The 27,098-nt window shown below is 41.3% G+C and overlaps 1 protein-coding gene across 1 annotated transcript; it reads right to left on the bottom strand.

Annotated features, from left to right (window-relative positions):
* Nucleotides 1-5,791: 5,791 nt before the first annotated feature.
* On the bottom strand, nucleotides 5,792-26,953 carry mrpl32 (mitochondrial ribosomal protein L32). The gene is made up of 3 exons (XM_043719221.2): nucleotides 26,808-26,953; nucleotides 6,693-6,880; nucleotides 5,792-6,250 (listed from the first exon to the last, which is right to left on the bottom strand). Exons 1-3 carry the CDS (start codon nucleotides 26,890-26,892, stop codon nucleotides 5,993-5,995), a joined length of 531 nt encoding a protein of 176 aa, XP_043575156.1. The 5' UTR covers nucleotides 26,893-26,953; the 3' UTR covers nucleotides 5,792-5,992.
* Between the last annotated feature and the right edge of the window lie 145 nt (nucleotides 26,954-27,098).

The following is a 27,098-nucleotide window of genomic DNA, read 5'->3' as shown; positions in this document are numbered from 1 at the left end:
CCATTACAATTCTCTTGAATAATAAGAATATGACCTGGGTAAACCTTGGCCTGAAAGCAGTACCAACAGAAAGGAAGTTAACAAGCAAAACACAAAGCAGAGGTGAGCAGGGAGGAGAACTGAGAACAGAGTTCAAGGATCTGTGTGTATCAAATAGGACATTTAAACAGACGACAAAGCCAAAAATAGGGTTTGAGCAGTGTTGTGAAGTGTAGAATCTTACTGCAGATGCTTTAGTTTGCTTGCGTTAATGAGATTGTTTAATGAAGTTGATTAAAAGGCATCAGATAAAGGAGTTTCTGGAGAATCTGTGCCTTCAAGACTTGGTAAGTTGGTTAAGGTGCTTCTGTAGGAATGTACCATCTGGGTGACAACTGCTTCCGGGGACTTTAGATGCAATATGCCGGTGGTGAACGTGACCTGAAGATCAATTCAGCTGAGTGGGAAAATGAGATTCTACATACAAGAGGCTGGGTTGTATGTCTTTGTCAATTCCAATGGGGCATGATGCAGGAGCTTGTGGTTGTGTAAAATGTTTATTTGTTATCTCAACTATTCACAGCAAAATCTACCAATTTATTTGAAGTTTAACTTGTCTGTGAACTTACATTTAAGTCACATTGGTTCTGCATTTTGTTAGAATATTAGTTGGGGATAAACTGATTAATTTGGTCAACAGCTCCTTCACTCCATCATAATGAGCTCTTTTAGATAATTAGTTATAGTCCACAGAAGACCATAGACCTTGCTGCCCCTTTCCCCAGTAAATTGCTGTTTCTTGTAAACTGCTTATTGTCCATTGTTAACTGTTTGTTTGTATTTTGTACCGTTTGATATAAAAAATAGGCCATTGGTGTCTCACTCCTTTAGAGAGATAGAATTGGTTATAAATAGCTGGAGACGCACATTACAAAAGTGGGAAAAGTTTCCTTCCGAGTCATTAAGCATCCTGACTTGGAAATATTTCAGTGTTATTTCAGTGATATTGGGTTATGTCTAGGAACTCCCTAACTAAATCGACTGCAAAAGCTCAAAAAGACAGCTCACCTCATCTTCCTCATTGGCAATTAGGGCTGAGTAATAGGTGCTAGTCCTGCTACAGTGCCCACATCCCATGAATGAATGGAACTAAGCAAGGAGGCAGCGTTCCATGAAGAATCACAGTTGATACCAATTATCACAAGGCTACAGTAATTTAGTGGTGTTTCAGGGATTGAACGAGAGTCATAGAGTTTTCATACGCCCACTGAAGGCCAGCCAGATTATTCTGGTAAGTTTGCCAGCAGCCTTCTGACCTTGGAGGGTGGGGCGAGGAGGGGAGAGTGCTTTTTGTTAGGCATTTTGTGTCTGAATGAAGGACCCAGCATCCAAAAGAAGGGAACTGTGAAAACCATTGTGACAACATTCTCTTTACAGACCATATGTCACCCTCACTTGCTGGAATCTAGGTATGTATGTGGTGAAACTCTCTGGTGAAGTCTCTGGAACCCAGATGTTCGGTGTCATCCTGCCACCAGCTGGTCATTTAGCTACCTGAAGTAATAATCCCCCACGACTACGACCAAACTACATCACTATGTGCATTGCATATAGAGTTCTTGCTTATGTAGTGAAATTTAATGCTTCTGATATGGGTCCTGCCCACAAGTTACAGAACTGCTGTGAAAACTACATGTGTCCACAGTGGTGGCCCCATTGTTTTAGTACCCAAGAGCCAGAAATCACATTTAGTGAGAACTGCCTATCAATTGGAAGCCAGCAGCTCTCCAAAATTGGCAGTGCTTCAGGGTTTTAGGGTAAAAAAAATACTGTTGAGAGTATAGCTTTTTCAGTAAAATTAACAAGAGGAATTTCAACTACATGTAATTCCTTATTTTGGGATTATAAATAATGGGACACCACCTTAAATTTTGTCTCTTTAGTTACTGATTCACTGACCATTTAAATAAAGTTTTCACTACTTAGCTCATAAATTTAAAAGTTTCTAGCAGATCATCTCTTAGCCTCTGTTCTAAAAAGAACGATAGATTCTTTTGTCTATTCTAAGATTTCTAATTCTCCACCAGCCAGAATCATCATAATTAATATCATCTATCCCCTTTCTATGGCCTTAACATCTTTCCTACAATTTGTATGTAAAAGTGAATATTGTACTCAAATTTGACCTAACCAAGCATTTAGGCTTAAAATAAACTTTGCATCCCAATTTGTTTTAGTTGGAGCTCTATTAACATATCTCCTACATTTTTAAAGATATGTATCTAAACCATCAGATTTCTACTATCTATTGCATAGTTATCTTATTTCTCCCAAAATGTACCACCTCACATTTTTCTGCATCAAATATCATCTATTTATTAACCTATGTCCACTCTGTATCATATACAATCTTCTCTGCAGTTAAACAGATTATTCGTCCGCAAATTTTGATGCTACGTCAAGCACCCAAATCCAGTTCACATTCAACAAATAAAAAAAGGAACAGTAAGAGTGAGAGATCCAATAGTTTCAAAATATACCACTGAGGGTCACTTTCTTAATCTGAAATGCTGCTAACCATTGGTCTGTTTTTTTAATCAACATCCTATCCATACCAATGCTTTTCACATCATCTAATTTAATTCCACCAAAACAAATTACCTACATGGACCTTATTAGGCATTTTGGAAAACTAATGCAAACATTTAGTCGGTCATTTGAATGTTATTCCCTCCCAGAATTTGGTGAATTTGACTTGTTCCTATAAATTCCTAGTGGTGGTCCTTCATTAACTCAACTCTTAAGTACTTATATCTGGAACTTACCCATTACGGACATCAGGCCAACTGGCTTCCAGTTATTTGGCATATCCTTTCCTTTTCCATCCTTATACACCCTCATGGCTCCATGTCACATCCCAGATTAAAGTCAGCCAAGAAAGCATGCCTCTCTACCAATACATTTGCTGAGATAGCTAATACAAGATGTAGAGGAATAATTTGTGTTGCCTTTCCCCAGACTCTTTCCATACCCACTATTATGTAATTCTCTATCAGAACATTTTGCCTGCCATAATCGAAGCTGGAAATTCAATACAAGAAAACTATTGATGCATAAATACGCTTTGTGCCAAATCAATGATAATGTAATGCAAAATTAATTGAGGGGTGTAAAAGAAAATCTGGAAAAAATAGGAACAATGGAGACCTCTATCTCCATCTGGTTCATGATATGATTTTACTCTTTGCTTCCAAGTTTTATATTTTTCAAAAAATTTTCTCCCATTTCTCTTTTCTGATCTTTATAAAGGTTTACAATCACTAAAAATGAGTTACAGCCAGGTACATTGCAGAACAATTATTCTTTTAACTGTAGATCACCAAGATGAATTTCAGCAACATAGCCTCCATTGCAGTGAAGTTACAAGAGATAACACAAAGTGGATGAATGTTGAATTATTCTGTACTTCAACTTGACATCTTCTCTCCAGTCCATGGTCCACACAGTCATTCAAGAAATAAGCTGAGGAAAGACTGAAAAGATGAATCACGTTGATCCCTTATAACAGTGCTTCCAAAATATTTTCCCAATGTGACTTCACTTAAAGATTTGAAAGCTGCTATGATCCCACAAGTGAAAAAGGGAGGAATTGGTGAGACCGGGGGATAGGGTAAAGTGCTTAGCCTTCAGGGAGCTTGAGACATACTTTAACTGTTTTGGAACAGAAGTCAGATCATGCCCAGCTTTTAAAGCAAAAAAGAATACTGAAAAAAGCATCAGAGCCTTTAACATCTGGTCGGAGCATTGTGGACCCAGAGTTTAGTCTTGCAACCCCACAGGAAGTCACAGTCCATAGTTTGGGCAACCTGCATTACCTGTTGATATCCTTATCTTAGTTGTCATTGACTTGGGAAGGTGTCAGGTAGAAGTGGGCGGCACGGTGGCACAGTGGTTAGCACTGCTGCCTCACAGCGCTAGAGACACGGGTTCAATTCCCGCCTCAGGCGACTGACTGTGTGGAGTTTGCACGTTCTCCCCGTGTCTGCGTGGGTTTCCTCCGGGTGCTCCGGTTTCCACCCACAGTCCAAAGATGTGCAGGTTAGGTCAAGTGGCCATGCTAAATTGCCCGTAGTGTTAGGTAAGGGGTAAATGTAGAGGTATGGGTGGGTTGCGCTTCAGCGGGGCGGTGTGGACTTGTTGGGCCGAAGGGCCTGTTTCCACACTGTAAGTAATCTAATAAAAAAAAATAAAAAAAAAAGTCAGCTGCTAAACCACTGGGCAGCAAAAAGAAAACTTGCTGTTACACACCATCTTTCATGGCCTCTAGATTTCACAAAGCATTTTGCTAACAAAGGAATACTTAAGTTAGGTCACTGGTGCAACATAGAAAACAGAGCAATGAATCCCGTGTAGAACAAAGTCCAATGAACAGCAATATAATAAATAACCTGATCATCTGTTCTAGGTGCTAATACAGAGATGTGTATTAGCCAAATCTGCAAGCAATGTTTCCCTGCTCCTGTTTGAATTAGAACAATGCCTTTCAAATCCACCTGTGAAGGCAGAGAGATGGCATCTACAGCAAGTCAGCACCTAGTCATGAAAATGCACAGGCAGTGTTAGTCTAGATTTTCAAGTCTTTGGTGCAGGTCTTGAATTCACATTCTTTTGATTAACAAACAAGTGTAATATTCACTGAGCTATGGCTTTTAAAGAAAGGGCAAAAAAACTGGGGTGGGGAAACAGACTTTCATGGAACACTGGTCAATTGCTTTTTCACTTGCGGCAATGCCACAGGGAACTCTTAAAATTCTTTCTAAAAAAATCTTATTTAAAATTAGCATTGACCAGATAATATTTGCACATTCAGGTAAACTTCTGAAAGTTGACTGCACTACTTCTGCTTTACGAACTTCAATGTTGATTTGATTGGAAAAATACATTCAAACATCTTATTTTCACTTATCATAAAAAAGGATAGACTTGGTGATCTTTTATCATGCATTTAAATGAACTGAGCTTTATCATCTTTTTGTAGCCATAGAGAGCAAAAATATCTCAATTAGTCACTACTTTCTGGTTTTTAAATTCAGCATTGATGAAGCTTTAATCATCTCTTACCGCAATGATCGCTGACTCAAAAGAAAACAAGAGGATCAGCCTTTTTTGTAAAACAGGTCACGCAAACTATTTGTATATTTTAGATTTTTATGTTAAGAACGTGTTGAATCAGCCTCATTAGTAAATCCACTCCATAACCTAGACAGCCTCTAGACTACATGAAGTCCTAAAAAAAAGTAGAGAGCCTGTTTTGGTTAGAATTAATCCATTCTACCTTCAATGTCAACACAGTTACTCAAAGCATGATTACACAAGTTAAAAGTAACTTGAGAAAAGCTAATAGATATCAGACTAATTCAACCAACTTTACCAAGGGGAAAGAAGACACTTTGAGGAGGCGTAATAGTAATAACATCATGGATGCATAAAAAATAATTTAATATTAAGATGATCTCAAAGCTTTCAGAAACAGGTGCAAGAAAAGCAGACAGCAAGGAATTTGTGGGGGAGGCGCATTTGTTGCCGGCTAAAAGATTTAGTTAAAGGATGGATTTCCAAAAGGCTTTTAAAAGATGAGGGGCATGGTGGAGATATGCAGAAACTTAGGGACATAAATTTTAAATGTCTATCACCATAGATTCTTGAATTTAGCTCACTTATTTCTGCACTGCTGCACAGAACTGAGGAAAAGTACTGTTTACCTCGGTTTTTTAAAAAATGAAACAATTGAACAAAACACCCAATGAGCATATTGTGTAGAAAGGATTTATTACAATGCACATTTCTCTAGACCATAAATTCCTGAAATATTCTGAAACATACTTCCTTTATTAACAAACAAGGGTAACACACTTGTATATTTTGAGCAACTGTGGCACATTTTAACAATGCCTGCACTAAATAAACAAAAGGTCTCATTAGCTTGAATTTCCCCTCTTATACTGTGCTCACATCAAGAGTCTACTGTAAACCAAGCTGGACGCTTTCGATTCCTTTCAATGATCCTTTTTCCGACGTCAGCCTCTGCAGCCTTTTCTCCTGCATAAAGTATAATACTTTCTACAGGGGGAGTGTTATGTGGCCTTCCTTCCTGTGCCTGAATCTGTGCTCGTATAAGAGCTGTTTCATGTACAACCTTTTGATAGCAGAAGGCACACAGGACATGCTTCAGTTTTAAGCGCCCACAAACTTGACAGACCTCTATGTTGTTCTGAAATGATAAGAAATTCCAAAGAGAAAATGAAAACAAAACTGAGCAAATTTGCTCCACTTTCAGGTCAGATTTAAATCTTAAAAATAAAGTTGCTGCATTATTTAAAGTAAGGCATGAGATTGATGACAGATTGTTTACAAGTAACCAATACAAATATTTAGCACTAACAAGGATACTTTACACTACACAAACCCCAGTTATATTACAATAATGGCAGAGCAATCTAGTTGTAGAATTCACTACCATTAATATCAATCCACAACTGAGAACCTATGGTCTATTCTTGTGTGATCCTCATGAAGATCAACTTCAAGCACTTTTATGCACAGCTTTCAGACAAAGGTCATAGAGATGACTACTCACGTGCTGACTTGATTTGGAAACTGTGCAAAGCAACACATTGTGAGAAAATGTACTTGAGCTTACTCTATGCACATACCTTAACTTTTTCTAACTTCCGAATGTCCCTCCGCCTACAGCGGTTGACTTCAATTGTACGCCGTTTTTTGGGTGCCGCCATCCAGAAGATACTATCTAGAAAGCTGGGACTCTCACTCTGGTCACCATCATGGGATTCAGCTTCAGAATGAGGGAAGTTTACTGGAGCTTCTATCACCAGTGCAGGAACTAACAGCAAAGAAACAGGAGAAGTGAACAAATTGAATTTTATTAGATGAGAAAAAACTGTATGCTAAGGGGAAGCATCAGATAGACTTGTATCTGTACAGTGCCTTTACGCCTTCAGGACCACATAAAGAATTTTATAATTAATTAAGTACTTTTGAAATGCAATCACTTTTGTAAAGTAGGAAAATTCAGGAAGCAGCTTTTGGAGGGAAGTTGTGATGTCACTTTGGTGCATATGGTAGAGTTTCAAGGGCATATCTGAACTCCTTGCTTCATCAACCCTATTCTCAATAAAAAGGTGACCACTTGATCTCTCACCTGATCTCATGTTAGCTGATGAGATAAAATTATTAGCAATAAGGGTCTTCAAATCTGCTGTCACTGTTCCTCTCTTCAAATCAGCTTATAAGCTACTGCCCTGTCCACATCTTCCCTTGCCTCTCAAAAGTTCTTGAATGTGCTGTGGTTGCCCAAGACTGCACCTAATTGTCCACAGAACTCTATGTTTGAAGAACTTTGACCAGCTTTCCACTCTGGCACCGTATCAAAATGCCTGTCAAGATCACAAATGACATCTTATGTGCTTATATGAAAAGGATAACTTTCCCTCATTATTCTTCAGTCTGTCCACAGCCTTTGACAGGCCAACCACCTCCAATGCTTCTGCATTGTTGTCCAGATATGTGGGACTGCTTTCTGGTTCCATTCTTATCGATCTAATCAGTCAGAGAATCGCTTTCGATGGCTTTGATTCCTGTTCCCACACTTAATTCTAGTGTCCTGCAAGGATCTATCCTTGGCCTCGTCCAATTTCTCATTGGCATGTTATTCAAAAACACAAGGTCAGTTTGCACACGTCTGCCGATGCCACCAAACTCTACTTTACTACCACCTTTCATGATTCTTCCACTGCTAAGTTATCAGATTGCTTGTCCAGAATTCATTACTATACAAGCCATTGCCTTCAGTCTCTGCTCCCTGTTTAACATCTTCAAGCCTTTCCCTGGGAACAGTCTGAGAAAAAATTGCCCCTGCTTCAGCTCATGAGCTGAAACTCTTATTCCTACCTCCAATCCTTTGAGATCTCTTCTATTTCTCCAATTCTAACTTCTTGTGCATTCCACATTTCCTTAGGATTGAGGCTTCAGGCGTTTAGCACCAAACATTGGAATCTCTTTGTCTTCCTCAGCTCCTTTAAAACTTTGACCAAACCTTTGGTCACCAGCCCTAATTATCTCTATGAGGCTGGGGAGTCAATGCTAATCATCTTTGTTCATTTTATGGAGTTGAAGGGACGTTAAATGTAAAGGAGCATTGTTGTTCACTATACTTGACTTGCATGTATCAAGTCATCCATTTGCAGCATCGATTTAATCACTTTGAAAAAGCACAAACGAAAGTTTTCTTTTTAAAAATCCCCTCTACAGGCCAGAAAAACAGGGGGACAAAGTAATAGATTTTGGAGTAAACAAAGATCATAAAAGGAACAGTTTGCTGCAAAATAACCCTGATTGCAACAGTTAGAATACACAGTGATACTATCTACAGAAACTGAACTGTGAAATAAAATGCTGCAATGCTCTTTCCTGCTGGTATAGAAATTTGTTCTGTTTACAGAGCTCACTGAGACCCTCCAGTGGCAGTAGCCATGAATGGCGGACACATTGCACAGTCCATGAGATGCAGAATAACATCGAAATCCATGTGCCATGTATTTTTCCAAAAGGTTAAACAGAAACATTTTCCTCTCAAAAGCATTTGATGCTTTGTATACACAAGTTGTGTTAAGATGTATTTGGTTATCCACCACATAATTGTATTATATACAATTATTTGTGGGTCAACTATGATAACAGTTTTATCTTGAAGAATGTTATTGGTTCAAGTCTCTCTCCATAATTCATTCTGGAACCTCAATGCAGTCCTGAGAGCATGTTGCACTTTCAGAGGTGAGATGTTTAAGACAGAACTTAAACCATGGTGGGTGAATATGAGAGATCTTGAGATACTGTTTCAAAGAAGACATACATTCCTGGTGTTCTGCCAATATTTCTCCCTCAATTGACATTGCCGAAAACACATTATCTGGTTATATCACTCTTCCATCCTGTGGAATTCTGTTCTGCTCAAATTGATCACCATACCACAGTAATGGCACTTCTGAAAACCTTGTGACTGTCAATCACTTTGGAACAGTCTGCAACCATGATTTGGAGATGCCGGTGTTGGACTGGGGTGTACAAAGTTAAAAATCACACAACACCAGGTTATAGTCCAACAGGTTTAATTGGAAGCACACTAGCTTTCGGAGCGACGCTCCTTCATCAGGTGATAGTGGAGGGCTCGGTTGTAACACAGAATTCTATAGCAAAAATTTGCAGTGTGATGTAACTGAAATTATACGTTGAAAAATTGATTGCCTGTTAAGCCTTTCATCTGTTAGAATACAGTGATAGTTTCACTTCTTTCATGTGTAAATCACAAAACCTTTTTTTAAAGTTGCATTCTCGGGTTAGCTGTTAACAATGGTGATAGCTAGACAATATGTTGAAGGTGTTAGCCCCCTGTGTTCTCTGTCTATGCCATGATGTTTAGATTGATTCTAATCTAAAAAGTGAGATAACGGAGTTTTACATAAATTCATGCAGTTTTTGAGCTCAGAGTTCTACATGAATGTATGCAGTTTTTGAGCAGAGTGCAATGTAACTCTGCAAGTACAAATTCACCGCAGAAAATATATGTGGTCTTTGTCTGTCTGTCTGTGTGTGTGTGTGTGTCTGTCTGAGGTGGGGGTTGTGAGTGTGAGAAAGTGTGTGGATGTGTGTGTGAGTGCAGAGTGTCTTAAGTCTGTGAGGGGGTGCATGCGTGAGTGTGGGAGTGTGTGTCTATAAGGGTGTGTGTGGGTGTCTGTGTGCACCTGTGTCCATGTGTATGTGAGAGTGTGTGTGTGTGTGTGTGTAGGAATATCTGTCTGTGTGTGTGTAGTGCAATGGTGATCACCTGTAATGTGACATGAACCCAAGGTCCCGGTTGAAGCCCTCCATATGAGTACCGAACTTAGCTATCAGTCTCTGCTCGACCACTTTCCTCTGCTGCCTGTCCCGAAGTCCACCTTGGAGGATGGTCACCCGAAGGTCCGAGGCTGAATGTCCTGGAACACTCTTGTCTGTTGATTGTTGTGTGGTGCCCATTCATCCATCGTCGTAGCCTTTGCTCAGTTTCCCCAATGTACCATGCCTCCGGGCATCCTTGCCTGCAACGTATAAAATAGACAACGTTGGCTGAGTCACATGAGTACCTGCCATGTACAAGGTGGAAGGTGTTCCCACGCGTAATAGTGGTATCTATGTCCACAATCTGACACGTCTTGCAGCGTCCACCGTGACTGGGTTGTATGGAGTTGTCCTGAGAGCCGGGCAGTTTGCTACGAACAATGATCTGTTTGAGGTTTGGCGGATGTTTAAAGGCAAGTAGTGGAGGTGTGGGGAAGGTCTTGGTGAGGTGCTCATCCTCATTGATAATGTGTTGCAGGTCACGAAGAACATGGCGTAATTTTTCAGCCCCTGGGAAGTACTGAACAACGAAGTGTACCCTGTCAGTTGCAGCACGTGTCTGTCTCCTGAGGACATCATTACGGTTCCTTGCTGTGGCACGTCGGAACTGGCGGTCGATGAGTTGAGCATCGTACCCCGTTCTTGTGAGGGCATCCTTGAGTACTTCCAGGTGTCCATCACGTTCCTCCTCGTCTGAGTAGATCCGGTGTATGCGTAGGGCTTGTCCATAGGGAATGGCTGTTTTAATATGTTTTGGGTGGAAGCTGGAGAAGTGTAGCATTGTGAGGTTGTCTGTGGGTTTGCGGTAGAGTGTGGTGCGGAGATGTCCGTCCTTGATGGAGACGCATGTGTCCAAGAATGAGACAGTCAGTCGAGAGTAGTCCATGGTGAGTTTGATGGTGGGATGAAACTTGTTGATGTCACTGTGTAGTTTTATCAGTGACTCCTCGCTATGGGTCCAGAGGAAGAAAATGTCGTCAATGTACCTGATGTACAATGTTGGTTGGAGATCCTGCATAGAGAAGAAATCTTGTTCGAACCTGTGCATAAAAATGTTGGCATATTGGGGTGCAAATTTGGTCCCCACGGCTGTTCTGTGTGTCTGGATGAAGATTGGTTGCCAAAGGTGAAGACGTTATGATCGAGGATAAAGCGGATGAGTTGTAGGATGGTGTTTGCAGATTGGCAGTTGTTGGTGTCGAGTACTGAAGCTGTTGCCGCAATGCCATCCTTGTGGGGGATGCTGGTGTACAGTGCGGAAACGTCCATTGTGACGAGGAATGTTCCCGGTTCGACTGGTCCGTGGGTGCTGAGTTTCTGTAAGAAATCTGTAGTGTCGTGACAGAAGCTGGAGATCCTCTGTACAATAGGTTTCAAGATGCCTTCCACATAGCCGGAGAGATTCTCACATAGGGTCCCATTGCCCGACATGATGGGACGTCCCGGTGCTAGTGTGCTTCCAATTAAACCTGTTGGACTATAACCTGGTGTTGTGTGATTTTTAACTTTGCAACCATGAAACATGCTATATGAATTCAATTATAGTCATAGAGTCAGATGTACAGTACGGAAACAGACCCTTCAGTCCAACTCGTCTATGCCGACCAGATATCCTAAGCTAATCTAGTCCCATTTCCAGCACTTGGCCCATAGCCCTCTATACCTTTCCTATTCATATACCCATCCAGATGCCTTTTAAATGCTGCAATTGTACCAGCCTCCACCACTTCCTCTGCAGCTCATTCCATACACGTACCACTCTCTGTGTGAAAATGTTGCCCTTTAGGTCCCTTTTATATTTTTCCCCTCTCACCCTAAACCTATGCCCTCTAGTTCTGGACTACCCAACTCCAGGGAAAAGAACTTGTCTGTTTACCTTATCCATGACCCTCATAATTTTCTAAGGTCACCCCTCAGCCTCAGACGCTCCAGGGAAAACAGCTCCAGCCTCTTCAGCCTCTCCCTATAGCTCAAATCCTCCAATCCTGGCAACATCCTTGTAAATCTTTTCTGAACCCTTTCAATAGGAAGGAGACTAGAATTGCACGCAATATTCTAAAAGTTGCCTAACCAATGTCCTGCACGGCCACAACATGACCTCCCAACTCCTATACTCAATTCTCTGACCAATAACGGAAAGCATACCAAAACACCTTCTTCACTATTCTATCTACCTGCGACTCCACTTTCGAGGAGCTATGAATCTGCACTCCAAGGTCTCTTTGTTCAACAACACTCCCCTGGACTTTACCAGTGTAGAAGTCCTGCTCTGATTTGCTTTTTTTTGTATCTTGATTGAAACAATGTCAAATTAGGTGAGGTTATCTTTATTTCATTAACACTCCTTTGAGGAATCTGTTATAATCATAGAATCCCTAGTGTGGAAAGAGGCCATTTGGCCCAACAAGTCCACACCAACCCTCCGCAGAATATCCCACCCAGACCCATTCCTCTACATTTCCCAATGCACCTAAGCTACACATCTCTGAACAATATGGGCAATTTAGCATGGCCAATTCACCATGGGCATGGCCAAGGGTGGGTGTAAGGGGAGCTGAGGATAAGGGGGTTTGGTGGAGGTGGGTGGGTAGAAGGGTTGAGTGGTGAGGTGGTGATAGAGGTAAAGGGTACAGTCTGTAGTTGGAAATGAGGGTTCGGTCGAGGAATGGAAGGGAGGAGAAGGGGTTGGAAAGTGGGTCGGGAACAGGAAGGGAGGTTATATGAAATTGCAGAACTCAAATTGGAGGAACAACACCTTGTCTTCTGCCTGTGCAGCCTACAGCCCCGACGTCTCAATGTTGAGTTCTCCAATTTCAAATAACCTCCCTTCCCGTCCCTGACTCCCTTTCCAGTGCTTCCTCCTCTCTTCCACTCCTCTGACTGACCCTTCGTTCCAACTACCAACTGGATTCCTTCATCCCATTAACCAACCAGGCCATACCCTCTCCATCTGTGTTCATTTATCATTACGTCACCACTCAGCCCAACTCCCCACCCAAAACCCTCCCTCATCCCCCCCAAGTCCTACTTAACAATGAGGGGGTGCCACTAGTTACTGCGCAAATTTAAATCAGATGCTTCATTGGTTTAGTATGGTAACCCCATGCTGTTGGCTCTACATCACAAATCAGCTGTTCAGCCAACTTGGTGCCCCTACAAAATGTGTTGTCCAACAGTGGCTCAGACATTCTCTATTTGACAGGATACAATAAATTCTCATCAGAATTGGGCTCCTTTTTGCTTTTGTTCTTTCATGAGATGTGAACTTCCTGGCAAAGCCCATCCATAAATGCCCGTTATCTCAGTGACTTGCTCAGCCATTTCAGAGGCCAGTTAAGAGTCCTCTACATTGTTGTGGGTCTGCAGTCACTCACAAACCAGGCCAAGCAAAGATAGCCAATCTCTATTCCTAAATGAGGTTAGTGAACCAGGTGTTTTTATGATAAGCAACAATGGTTTTACGATTAGTTTTATACTTCAGAATTATTAATTGAATTCGAATTCAATCAGCTTCCATGCTGAGATTTGAACTCCCGGAGTATTAGCCTGGGCCTGTGGATTACCAGTTCCCTGACATGACTATTTTGCTACACCAAGAAAGGTCCACAGCTATGGTCACTTGGGTAGAACAGGTTAAGAAATATTCTGATAAGAAGAATCTCAGCATCATTTCTCAATCTAAACAAGAGTGACAAAAGTTATTTTACTTCTTTAAAGAATGTACTTTCCTTCAAGTGATTAGCACTGATCAGCACAGAAGCCAGTTAGAAATACGAACTGAAGTTAACAGTATGACAGAAATGAAATATCAGTGAAAATCATTAGTAGACAAATTAGGGACAGAAAAACTGATTCATACAAGAGTTGAGTGCGAAATCAGGCTGACAATCCAATACAACGCTGCAGGAGTGCTGCATTGTTGGAGCTTTCTCAGGTGGACATAAAAGAGTCCACTGAACCATGTAGCAAAACACAGCACTTTAAATATGTACCCATTAAGCATTGTCTGGAAATGTTGGTCTGGTGATGAGCACATTTCTGCTCATGAGATCATGCTATATGCAAAACAGCTCTTGCATTTGAGATTTTGGAGAAGATTTGTAGCTCAGGTTGCTCACTGACCTGGTGGGTTTGTTTTCAGACTTTTCCTCACCATGCCAGGTACCGCCATCAGTGAGCCACCAGTGGCATTTTGTCCCACGTGCTAGTTATGTGTCTTGGTTTATTGTGTTGGGTGGTATAATTTCTGTTTCTGAGAGGCTGGTAAATGGGGTCCAAATCTATAAGTTTGCTAATAGAGTTCCAATTTGAATGCCAGGCCCCTAGGAATTCCCGTGTTGCCTGTCCCAGTCGAACTGCTGCCCCTCTTCACCTGTGTGTATGGATACTAGTGATAGTTGGTCATGTCTTTTGGTGGCGAGTTGGTGTTCATATATCCTAATTGCTAGTTTCTTGCCAGTTTGTTGCAGTCCTTGCAAGGGATTTTGTATATTACGTTCATTCTGCTGGCTGTGGGTACGGGGTCCTTTAAATTCATCAGTAGTCGTTTTAGTATGGTAGTAGGTTTATGGGCTATCATGATGCCTTGGGGCCAGAGTAGTCTGGTGGTCATCTCTGAAATGTCCTTGATGTATGGTAGGGTGATGAGAGTGTCTGGGTGTACTGAGCTTTCCTGTTTAGGTCCGCTGTGCAGTAATCGGCAGACTACGCTTCTTGGGGAACCACTGTTCCTGAATACGTTGTATAGGTGTTTCTCCTCGGCTTCTCATAGTCCCGGGGTACTGTGATGTGGCTCTTGCATTTCTGATATCACAATTATGATCATGGGTTAGAAGGGTAGAGAACATCCCAAATAGTACAGGAGTTTGGAAGGATTAACTACCCTTACAAAAATAAATGGAAGGGACTTTGTAGAATCTTTTAAGAGGTGAAAAGAATATGGGCAACAGCAAGATAAAGAGTGATGGGGGTGCTCAGCAGCGGTAATAGCTGTTAAGAGAGTGCCTGGAGAAAAGGGAATCTGCTGTGAATGTGAACTACTATCTGTCTGGAGATTTTTTGCATTTATCACACCTCATGACAAATGTGTAAAGGATCTTGGAATGCAACAAATGCTCTCTCCATATAACCTATCAGATCAAATAAATAGACAGGGTGTAACATAAAATCTTTACTTTATTGCAGTGTTTTCTGAATTGGTGTGCTGGCTGCAAAATTTTTCGTCAGCTCCTTTCAAACAGCAGTTTTCCTGACCAATGCCTGATTCCTGCTTACTGCACATATTGACATGGATTTATAAAAGGATTCTGAAGAACTATTGCATGGAATAACATGAGTATGCTGACCCCTACTGCTGGTTTTGAGTACTGGGGCTTGCTTCTGTGAACAATTGGCCTGTCTGGGTAACATGATGTAGATTAGAAGATTAGATTAGATTCGGCCCAACAAGTCCACACTGACCCTCCGAAGAGTAACCCATCCAGACCCATTTCCGTCTGACAAATGCACCTAACACTATGGGCAACTTAGTGTGGCCAATTCACCTGACCTGCACATCTTTGTGCTATGGGAGGAAACCAGAGCACCTAGAGGAAACCCCGGGTCCGTGATACTGTGAGGCAGCAGCGCTAACCACTAAGCCACCACGCCACCCCATAGAACAGGCCATTTCACCCATCAAGTCTATCTACACTGATCCCATTTTCCAGAATGTGGCCCATTCTTGAATACTATATTTCATGTGCTCATCCATTTATGTTTTAAAAGTTCAGAGGTCTCCTGCCTCTACTACCTTCCCAGCTAGTGCAATCCAGATTCTCACCACCCTGGATATGTAGGTAGCAGATTCATCAATGTGCAGTTAGGTAAATGGCAGGATTTCTGAATGGACATAGTTTATTAGGAACATTGGCTTCTGTGGAACAAATTGATTAGTGTTTCATAATTTCATAAGCTGTAAATGGTCTCTCCCAAAACATAGATTTGCATCAAATACCCACTTCCCTGTGCTTATGACTGTTATTCTTTAGCAATTAGAGTCACAGTCATACAGCAGGGAAAAAGACCCTTCAGTCCAACTTGTCCATGCTGACCAGGTATTCTAAATTAATCTGATCCCATTTGCCAGCATTTGGCCCATATTCCTCTAAACCCTTCCTATTCATATACCCATCCAGATGTTGTAATTATACCATTCTCCACTACTTCCTCTAGCAGCTCGTTCCATATACGCACCACCCTCTGCATGAAAAAGTTGCCCCTTAGGATCTCTTTTAAATCTTCCCTTCTTACCTTAACCCTATGCCCTCTAGTTTTAGACACCCCTGGACTGGGCAAAGACCGTGGCTATTCATCCTATCCAGGCCACTCATGATTTCAAATCTCTATGAGGTCATCCAGGGAAAATAGCCACCTCTGATGCTCCAGGGAAAATAGCCACAGTCTATTCAGCCTCTTCCTATAGCTCAAACCCTGCAATCTAGCAAAGTCCCTCTAAATCTTTTCTGCACCCTTTCAACTTTAACAACATCTTTCCTACAGCAGGGAGACCAGAAATGAACCCAGTATTGCAAAAGTGGCCTAACCAATGTCCTGTACAGCCACAACATCCTATATTCAATGCACTCACCAATAAAGGCAAGCCTACAAAATGCCTCTTTCGCTAACCTGTCTACATATGACTCCACCTTCAAGGAACTATAAACCTACACCCCAAGGTCTCTGATCAGCAACACTCTCCATGTCCTACCATTTAGTGCAGAAGTCTGCCCTGATTTGCCTTAACAAAATGCAAAACCTCAGATTTTCCTAAATTAAACCCCAACTGCCACTCCTCAGCCCATCTGATTGATCAAAGTCCCACTGTTCTCTAAGAAGACCTTCTTCACTCTCCACTACACCTCCAATTTTGGTGTTATCTGCAAATGTACTAACCATCCCCCCTACATTCACATTGAAATCATTTATATAAATGACAAACAGCAGTGAACTGAGCAAGAATCTTTGCAGCACACTGCTGGTCACAGGCCTCCAGTCTGAAAAGCAACCCACCACTACCATCTTCTGTCTCCTACCTTCAAGCCAATTTTGTATCCAAATGGCGAGCTCGCCTGGATTCCAAGTACCAACCTTGCTAACCATGCACAACCTCATTGAACACCTTGCTGAAGTCCATAGTCAACATCCAACACTCTGCCTTCATTAATCTTCCTTGTCACTTCTTCAAAGAAAAACTTAATCAAATTAGTGAGTCACAATTTTCCATGCACAAAGCCATGTTGACTATCCCTAATCAGGTCATGCCTTTCCAAATGCATGTAAGCCCTGTCCCTCTGAATCCTTCTAACAACTTAGCCACCACTAATGTCAGGCTCAATGGTCTTCAATTCCCTGGCTTTTCTTTACCACCTTTCTTAAATAATGGCGCCACAGGCACAATAGCTCAGTGGTTACCACTGATGCCTCACAGCACCAGGGACCCAGGTTCGATTACACTCTTGGGCAACTGTGTGTGGAGTTTGCAGGCTCCCCGTGTCTGTGTGAGTTTCCTCTGGGTGCCCTGCTTTCCTCCCACAGTCCAAATACATGTAGGCTAGATGGATTACCCACGGAAAATGTTGGATTACAGGGACAGGCTGGATCTGGATGGGATGCTCTTCAGAGGGGTGGTGTGGTCTCAAAAGGCAGAATGGCCTGCTTCCACACTAAAGGGATTCTATGATTAGCTGACTTCCTGTCTTCTGGTACCTTTCCTATGGCTATCAGTGATACAAATATCGCAGCAAGGGGACCAACAATCACTTCCCTAGCTTTCTGCCTGGGACACACCTGATCAGGTGCCAGGAATTTAACAACCTTTACACATTTTAAGAAGTCAAACACCTCCTCCACCGTAATTCAAGACATCACTATTTATTCCTCCAAATTCTCTATCTTCCATATACCTCTCCACAATAAATACTGACTCAAAATACTTGTTTAGTATCTCATCCACCTCCTGTGGTTTCACATTTAAAGGGCCTTGTTGATCTTTAAGGGCCTTATTCTCTATTTACTCTTTGGCCCTTAATGTATTTGTAGATTCACTTTGGATTATCCTTAACCCTTTGGCTAGAGCTATCTCATGTCTTTGCAATGCAAAAACTGAACCTCTGTTGTAAAATGTTTTATACAGTGAGCTATTGCTTGTAGCACCTAACTAGAAAGTTGTTGGGAGACAGATTGGTTATCCAGAATAAAATAAAGAACTGGGAATGCTGGAAATCTGAAACAAGACAGAAACTCAGGAGGTCTGGCAGCATTTGTAGAGAGAAAGGAGAGCTAATCTTTCGATTCCGGTGTCCAGATGCTGACATTCTATTTTCATTGCTGTCACAGTGACCCAATGCCAGTGGAATGCAAATCCTTCCCTATAGTCTGAAAGAATCAACTTGGGTTATTTTCATACATCTGCTGACAGCAGTTTATGGTAGTGCTTTTGTAGCTAAGGGAATAAATTTTACTTTTTGATTTGGAATAATGTATTAAAGACCTAGACACTGAACAAAGTAAGAACATAAACAAAAGCATACAGATTACATTTTTAATATTCTCATCAGTCGAATCCTGCTGTGAACAAAAATGTAAAATTAGCACATTGGGTATCTTCCATAGTATCTGAAAGAATCATAATCCAGAAAAGGTTCTTCAGCCCATTGAGTCTGTACTGCCAAAAGTATATACTACTTTCACTAGTCCCACAGCCTTAAATGTTCTGACACTTCAAGCACTCATCCAAGTAAAAGGTTGTGAGGTTTCCTGCTTCAACTACCCTTCCAAGCATTACATTCTAGACCCCCACCACCCTCTGGATGAAATCTCCTGCCTTTCACTTTAAAATTGTGCTCCTTGTTATTGACCCTTTGGCTAAGGGGAACAGCTGCTTTCTATGCATCCTGTCCATGCTCTCAGAATCCTATTTACCTCCAACAGATTTCCCCTGAACTTATCTGCTCCAAAGAAAACAACTCTATCTTATCTGGTCTCCCTTCATAGCTGAAATGCTCCAAACAGGCATCATCCTGGTGAATCTCATTTGTAACGATCCTGCAGTGTTAGCAATTCCTTCTGGCTGCTGACTGATGTGTTGTTTGGATTTCCAAACACAAGTAAAAACAAAAGATACACAGAGTGAGAGACAATGGGAGACCTGCTGTTACTGTAATATACTATTATTTCAAAGCTATGTTTGGAAGGAAACTCTGCTCAATTCAGTTCTTGATTTTCCATTACTATTCTTGACTGATTTGGACTGGGGTGCACAAAGTCAAAAATCTCACAACACCAGGTTATTTTCCAACAGGTTTATTTGGAAGCACTAGCTTTTAGAACACTGATGAAGGAGCAGCACTCTGAAAGCTAGTGATTCCAAATAAACCTGTTAGTCTATAACCTGGTATTGTGTGTTTTTTTTAAACTTTATTCTTGACTGGTTATTGTATAGCAACAGATTTTCTTCTGATCCAGTGGTGGTTAGGATACTATTCTTGCATTTTTAGCATTGTGGAACTCTGCTGCATTTGATGCAGGTAACCTTTACCAGATTGGTAGCTCATTCTGTGATCTACGAGGTAATACTGCTGGCATACATTTTTATTCTACCCATTGGAATAATATTCATTTGTTGCAATATGATAATGGACAATGAGAGCAGTATCACCCAACTGTATGAATGTATGGTTCAACTGAATAGCCGAGTAACATATCATTTTGAGCTAACTTTACTTAAAGGTTTCGGAAGCTACCCATTACCAAAGAATAGTGTAAATCTGGAACTCCCTTTTGCTCTTCTCTTCTCCCATTGGCTCACCACAAAAACAGGAAAAAACTATGGCTCGGTCAATTGAAATGATCAAAATTGTGATTAATCGTATTTTCTTGGGTAAAGATATGGAGACATGCATAGTCAAACTGAGTAAATGTAATCGGTGTACAGGTTAATCATTATCTAATCAATGGCAAAACAGATTTGAGGGTATAGGGAGAGGGTGAATTGGCTGGGGCTGTTTTCCCTGCAGCGCCAGAGGCTGAGGGGTGATCTTAGAGGTTTATAAAATCATGAAAAGGGTGAACAGCCAAGATCTTTTCCCTGGAGTGGAGAAGTCCAGAACTACAGGGCATAGGTTTAGGATCAGAAGGGAAAGATTTCCAAGGGGCCTAAGGGACAATGTTTTCACACAGAGCATGGTACATGTATGGAATGGAATACCAGAGGAAGCGGTGGAGGCTGGTACAATTACAGCATTTAAAAGGCATCAGGATGGATATATGAATAGGAAGGGTTGAGAGGGATGTGGGCCAAATGGGATGAGATTAATTTCAGATATCTGGTTGGCATGGATGAGTTGAACCGAAGGATCTGTTTTGGTGCTGTACATCTCTATGATTCTGAATGCCAGTATTTGCTGGTTAAATACAGCATAGACTCATTTTGTATTTAGGCCAATATAATGGCACCAGTCATAACTACCACTGTAAAGTTTTCGCCTTAGGAGGTAGCATTAATAACATTTAGCAAAACTAAAACTAAAAACATACATACATTGAGTATCGGTTAAAGATTTTTTTCTTGTTGTCAATGAAGTCCACAATGCCCTGCCCACAATGCCCAAAAAGTTTCAAATTGATTAAATTCCAAGGTCACCTGGACATGCACCAGACCTTGATACTGCATCAAATACTTGCAGCAGCTGTGCATTGGTCTCCTGGGTCTTCGAACCGATCCATGGGTGGGTGAGTTTTTACCAAGTCTAGGACCGATTTGTTATAGTGGATAGCCAGGAAAGTGGGCTGAGGCAGCAATCAGATTTGCCAGGCTTGAGGGCTAAAGAGCCTACTCCTGTACCTAATTCATAAGTTTACAGCTTTTTTCTAATCAATTTGCTTACAGATGCAATTATACACTTGTTTGTCTTATTTTATTAGCCATCCTTTTGGCTTTTAAATATTTTCCCACTCTTCTGGTCTACCACTAATTTTCCACACACCATACGCATTTTATTTCAATTTTATACTAACCTTAACTCTATTAGTTAGCCAAAGATTGTGCAGCCTTTGGTAGAGTTTTTCCTCTCAATGGAATTTGAAGACAGTCATGAAATATCTCCTGCTTCTCTTACTATTTAATTTTTAACCCATTTACCCAGTCCAGTTTAGCCAACTGTCTTCATTTTTGTATGATTGTCTTTATTTAAGTTTAAGACACTACTTGTAGACCTACATTTCTCAATCTCAAAAAGAAATAAATTTTTATCATGCTAAGATCAATCTTGCCTACATTATCCTTTACTGAGGTATTTCAATTAATTTAAAAATGTGTTGCTGGAAAAGCGCAGCAGGTCAGGCAGCATCCAAGGAGCAGGAGAATCGACGTTTCGGGCATAAGCCCTTCTTCAGGAATCCTGAAACGTTGATTCTCCTGCTCCTTCGATACAGCCTGACCTGCTGCGCTTTTCCAGCAACACATTTTTCAGCTCTGATCTCCAGTATCTGCAGTCCTCACTTTCTCCTATTTCAATTAATTGCCTCATTATAATATTTCCAGGTCTAAAAATAGTCTGCTCCAATGTTCCAGAACCTATTGTTCAAAGTAACTGTCTTTGAAACATTATGAATCATCCTTCAGGCTCTCTTTGCCAATTTGATTTGTTCAACTGATGTAAAGATTAATCCCAATGATTATTGCAATATCTTTCTTAACATACAGTGTCCTTTTATGTAGCTATTTATTGTGGTTGGGAGGGGTTGGTCTATAAGCCATTTCAACACTTTGATTTTTTGAACAAAGATCATTTCCTATTGTACAAATCCCATTCATTATTGAAAGGGAAAACCCAAATCCTTTTTCTTTACTCCTGCCTTCCAACATGTCAAATACTCATGAATATTCAAGTCTCAGCTTTGGTGAGGATGCAAATGCATCTACATAACAGCTATCACATCAACTTTATTTATATTTGTTCTATCAATTTATCCATCTTTTTATGAAAACTGAGGATTCGATTAAAACTAAACATTTAGTTTAGTTACTATTTTTGCCAGATTTAATCTTATTTATCATATAGTGTTGTTTATACTGAGCAACCTCGATTACCCAAACATTCATTATCCGAATTTCAGATTATCCGAACAAGATCTCAAGGTCCCGGTGCTTGGGTAAATTGTATTATCCGAGCATTCAATCATTCGAACATTGGATTAACCAAAAAAAGTACTGACACCAGTGTTGTTCGGATAATCGAGATGTTCCTACTTGTCACACTCTCGTTCTTTTCGTCCTGAAATATTGCCTTGTCCCTCCTCTTTAACTTCCCAAATCTGCCCTTATATGACCCTCAGCCTTCACTATTCATCCAAAGTCCTCCCTACCAGTTATAGGTTTTGTCAGGACACAGATCTCAGCACACTTCAGGCAAAAGCTGTTTCAATAATACATATTTCCCCAGTATTAGTGGCAGCATGCCTACCATTGAAACTCATTTCTCCAACAACAATCTTTGATTAATGCTTTATTTACCTAATGCAAACTTTTTTGTGACCCAGGAAGCAATTTATCTTTGTGAGTTTGCTTGTGAAATTTACTCCTAGCCACTCATACTTCCTTTCTTAGTCTTTGTTATGTTTTAAGCTTTTGACTAGTAATGACTTTCATTTTTATGAACTGCAAATCTCATGTCCGATGTGTTCTGTAACTGTAGATAGGAATGGGCTGTGTTATTAAGCCATGATTGAGAGGTCAGTGAACGCGGTTTCCACACTCCTTCAAGGTCAGAAATAGGAAAATAAACTACTTCAGTAACTTGTCTTCGGTTAAATGGTTGTAGAGTATTACAAGTATTCAAACATTTATGCCAATAGTGATATGCTTCCCCTGAACAATCAGATTGGGAACATTTCTTTTATTATTCACTCATGGGATATGAGCTTTGCTGGCTGAGCAAGCATTTTTTTTTGCCCATCTATTATTGCCATTGAGAAGAGTGGTCAGCCTATTTGGTGTGTGTACATCCAAAATGCTGTAAGGGAATTCCACGATTTTGACTTAGCAACAATGAAGGAATGGCGATATATTTCAAAACCAGGCTGGTGGATGGTTTCCCATATACTTGCTGTTCTTGTCCTCCTAGATGGTAGTGGTCATGAGTTTGAAAGGTGCTATCTAAGGAGCCTTGGTGAGTTTATGCCTGTACCATCTAAGTGGTACACAATGTTGCTATTGAGGGTTGGAGGCAAAGGGAGTGAGTGTTTGTGGATGTGGTGTCAGTCAAGCATGTTGATTTGTCCTGGATGGTGTCAAGCTTCTTGCATTGGAGCTGTACTTATCCAGGCAAGTGGGGAGTACTATATCACACTCCTGACTTGGACCTTGAAAATGGTGGACAGACTTTGGGAGTCAGGAGCAAGTTACTCACAACAAGAATCTGAGCCTCTGATTTACTATAGTAGCCAGAATTTGGTTTCCGGTAATACCATTGAATGTCAAGAAATAATAGTTCAGTTCTCTTATTGCAGATAGTTTTTGTCTGGTACTTGTGAGGCATGAATAATGTAACTTGCCACTTAAATGGGCTGCTTCACTACCTGCGAAGTTACGAATGATGCTGAATCTTATGCAACCATTATTAAACAACCCACTTTTGGCTTTAAAATGAAGCGGATATAACTGATTAAGTAGCTGAAGAGAGTTGGACCTAGGACATTCTTCTGATGAACTCCTGCAGAGATGTACTGGAGCAGAGATGATGGACCTCCAACAAACAACTATCTTCCCATGTGTCAGGTATGACTCCAATTCATGGAGAGGTTTCCCCCAATTCTCATTAACTACATTTTTGCTAGGGCTCCCTGATGCCTCATTCAGTCAAATGCAGCCTTGACATCAAAGGCAGTCACTCTCCCCTCATCTCTCAAATTCAATCCTTTTGTCCACATTTGAACCCAGACAATAATGAGGTCCCCGGCAGAACCCAGAATGAGTGTCAGTTAGCAGGTTATTGCTAAACAAGAGCTGCTTGATAGCACTGTTGTTGACCCTTTCTGATGACTGCAAATAGATCAATGGGGTCATAATTGGTTGGGTTGGATATGCACTGTTTTTGTGTGCAGAACATATCTGGGCAAGTTTCCACATTGTTGGGTAGATGCCTGTATTATCGCTGTAATGGAACAACTTGGCTAGCGTTGCAGCAAGTTCTGGAGCACAAGTTTTCAGGATTACTGTGGAATATTGTCAAGGCCCATAGCCTGTAGCCTTTGTTAATCTGTGGTTGCAGCCTTTTCTTGATAGCATGTAGAAAGAATCAAATTGACTTGCATTTGTGAAGTTGGAAACCTTCAGATGAGGCTGCAATGAATCATCCACTTAGCACTTCTGGCTGAAGATTGATGTGACTGCTTCAGCCTTATCTTTTGCACAAATGTGCTGGACGCTGCCATCATTAAGGATGGGAATACTTACAGACACTCTTCATCCAATAAGTTGACTGCAGAGCTTAGATGTGGCCTTTGGTTGTGAAATCACATAGTTCTCTCTACTACTTACTACCTATGCTGTTTATCACATAAGCAGCCGTGTGTTGTAGCTTCATCAGTTTGACAACTTGTTTTTAGGTTTTCGTGTTTCTGCTCTCAAAGTGCCCTTCTGTTGTGTTAGTTGCACCAGAGTTGATCCACTGGCTTGATGGTCATGGTAGAGTGGAGTTATGCTGTGCCACAAGGTTACAGGTTGTGTTGGAAGTACAATTCTATGGCTTCTGTTGGCATCTTGGATGTCCAATCTAGAGTTGCTAGATTTGTTTGAAGTCTATTCCATTTGGCATGGTGATAGTGCTTACATCATGATGAGAGTATGCTCAAAGTGAAGATGGGACTCTGTCTCCACAAGGACTAGGCAGTCGTCATTCATACCTATACTGTCATAAACAATTCCATCTGAAGCGGGTAGATTGGTGAGGATGAGGTCAAGTATCTTTTTCCCTCTTATTAGTTCACTCAGATACAGTTGAGCAGCTAAGTCCTTTGGGACTGAATCAGCTCATTAGTACTGGCATTGCTGAGCCATTCTCAGTGATGGACATTGAAGTCACCATCTGAGCGAGTGCTTCCTTCAAGTGCTGTTATTCATGAAGGGGTACTGATTCAATAACTAGCTGAGGGAAGGGAGGGTGATGTCAGTAGTGAGCAGGAACTTTTCTTGCCCATGTTTGATCTGATGGCATGAAATAGTCAATGTTGAAGACCCCCAGGGAACCTCCCTAAACTATAGGTCATCTGTGTTCACCTCTGTTGGATCTGGCAGGACAGAGACAGGGGTGGCGATTGGTTTGTCTTAGACATTGTAGCATACGATTCCATGAGTATGACAATACTTGCCTTTTACTTGACTAGCCTGAGACAGCTCTCCCAATTTTGGCACTAGTGCCCAAATGTTAACATGGAGGATTTTGTGGGGTCATAAGGGTATGTTTGCTGTTGTCATTTCCAATGCCTTAGTTAACACGAATTGGTCACCAGGTTCGTTCAATTTTTTTTTAAAAAGACTTTGTAACAATTGATACAATTAAGTGGCTTGTTTGGTTGGTTAGTAAATTTAAATTTTAACATCTGCTGTGGTGGGATTCAAATCCTGCTTCCAGAAAATTAACTGGGTCATTTATTTATAAGTCTAATTACAATACCAGCAAGTCATTACCTTCCAAATCTGTACCCAAACAAAATATTAAACTCTTCAAGTATCACTCATATGCCAACTGCAGGGGAATGGACAAAGCCATTCAAATCAAAAATACGTAAGTACAGCATTGCAAAATATAGCCACGGCAACTGCATATGGCTCCTATACTATAGGCAATTGATTGATTGACAGATATTGTCATACTGCACAGAAGATTAGATTCCCTACAGTGTGGAAACAGGCCATTTGGCCCAACAAGTCCACACTGACCCTCCGAAGAGTAATCCATCCAGAGCCATTTCCCTCTGACTAATGCACCTAACACTATGGATAAATTAGCATGGCTGATTCATCTAACCAGCTTATCTTTGTGCGTGGGAGGAAACTGGAATCCCAAAGGAAACCCATGCAGACAGTCGCCCGAGGCTGGAATTGAACCCCTCTCTGACTCTGTGAGACAGCAGCGCTAACCACTAAGCCACCATGCCACCCCACAGAAGAGGCCCTTTCACCCATCAAGTCTATCTACACTGATCCCATTTTCCAGAATACGACCCATTCTTAAATATTATATTTCACATGCTCATCTGTTTATGTTCTAAAGGTTCAGAGGTTTCCTGCCTCTACTACCTTCCCAGGTAGTGCAAGCCAGATTCTCACCACCCCTGGATATGTAGATAAAAGATTCATCAATGCGCAGTTCGGTAAATGGCAGGATTTCTGAATGGACAGGTATGAGAATGGCAGTATCATTGGATGGACAGGTAGTTAGTTGACTACATTTCTGGATGGACACTTGGATAGAGATGACTAGTAGTATAATTGCAATACTATGAATGTTCTGGGGACCCAGGTTTGAATTCCATCATGGTATCTGGAATTAAGAACCTACTGTGACCATAAAACCATTACCAATTGTCAGAAAAACTCATCTGGCTCACCATTGTCTGTCAGGGAAGGAAATCTGCCATCCTCATCTGCTGTAGCCTACATGCAACTCCAGACCCACAGCAATATGGTCGATGCTCAACTGCCCTCTAATACAAATGAATGGCTCACTGCACAGGTAGCAGACTGGATGGATACTAGGATAGACAGATGGATACCAGCATGAACAGATTCTATTCGCTCCCCGATATCTCTCCCTAATGTCACAGACTCTCACCTAGACGACGCTGAAGCCCGAACGCCTGCAGCAAAGCACATTCAAACGTCGACCAGGACATCCGCAGCCGCTGCCACAACGCCATCACCGAGTAGGAGATAGAGCCGACAATGACCGACCACTGGCAGTTCAACCCAGTGCGCAGGCGCGTCAATCATACCGCCGGTGGATAGGTTGCAGCATGTACACGTGACCGCGGCCGAACGCTCGAGCTGACTGTCCATCTTTTCTTTAAAAACACTACAGTTCCCAGAATCCCTTGCATGCGACTGACGGTCGGACTCCTGCGCT

Source organism: Chiloscyllium plagiosum, unplaced genomic scaffold (assembly GCF_037043375.1).
Source record: "Chiloscyllium plagiosum isolate Xiang-an unplaced genomic scaffold, Cpla_swu_hap1 HiC_scaffold_34, whole genome shotgun sequence".
Classification (NCBI taxonomy): domain Eukaryota; kingdom Metazoa; phylum Chordata; class Chondrichthyes; order Orectolobiformes; family Hemiscylliidae; genus Chiloscyllium; species Chiloscyllium plagiosum.
This window is presented reverse-complemented; position numbering and strand designations above follow the sequence as displayed.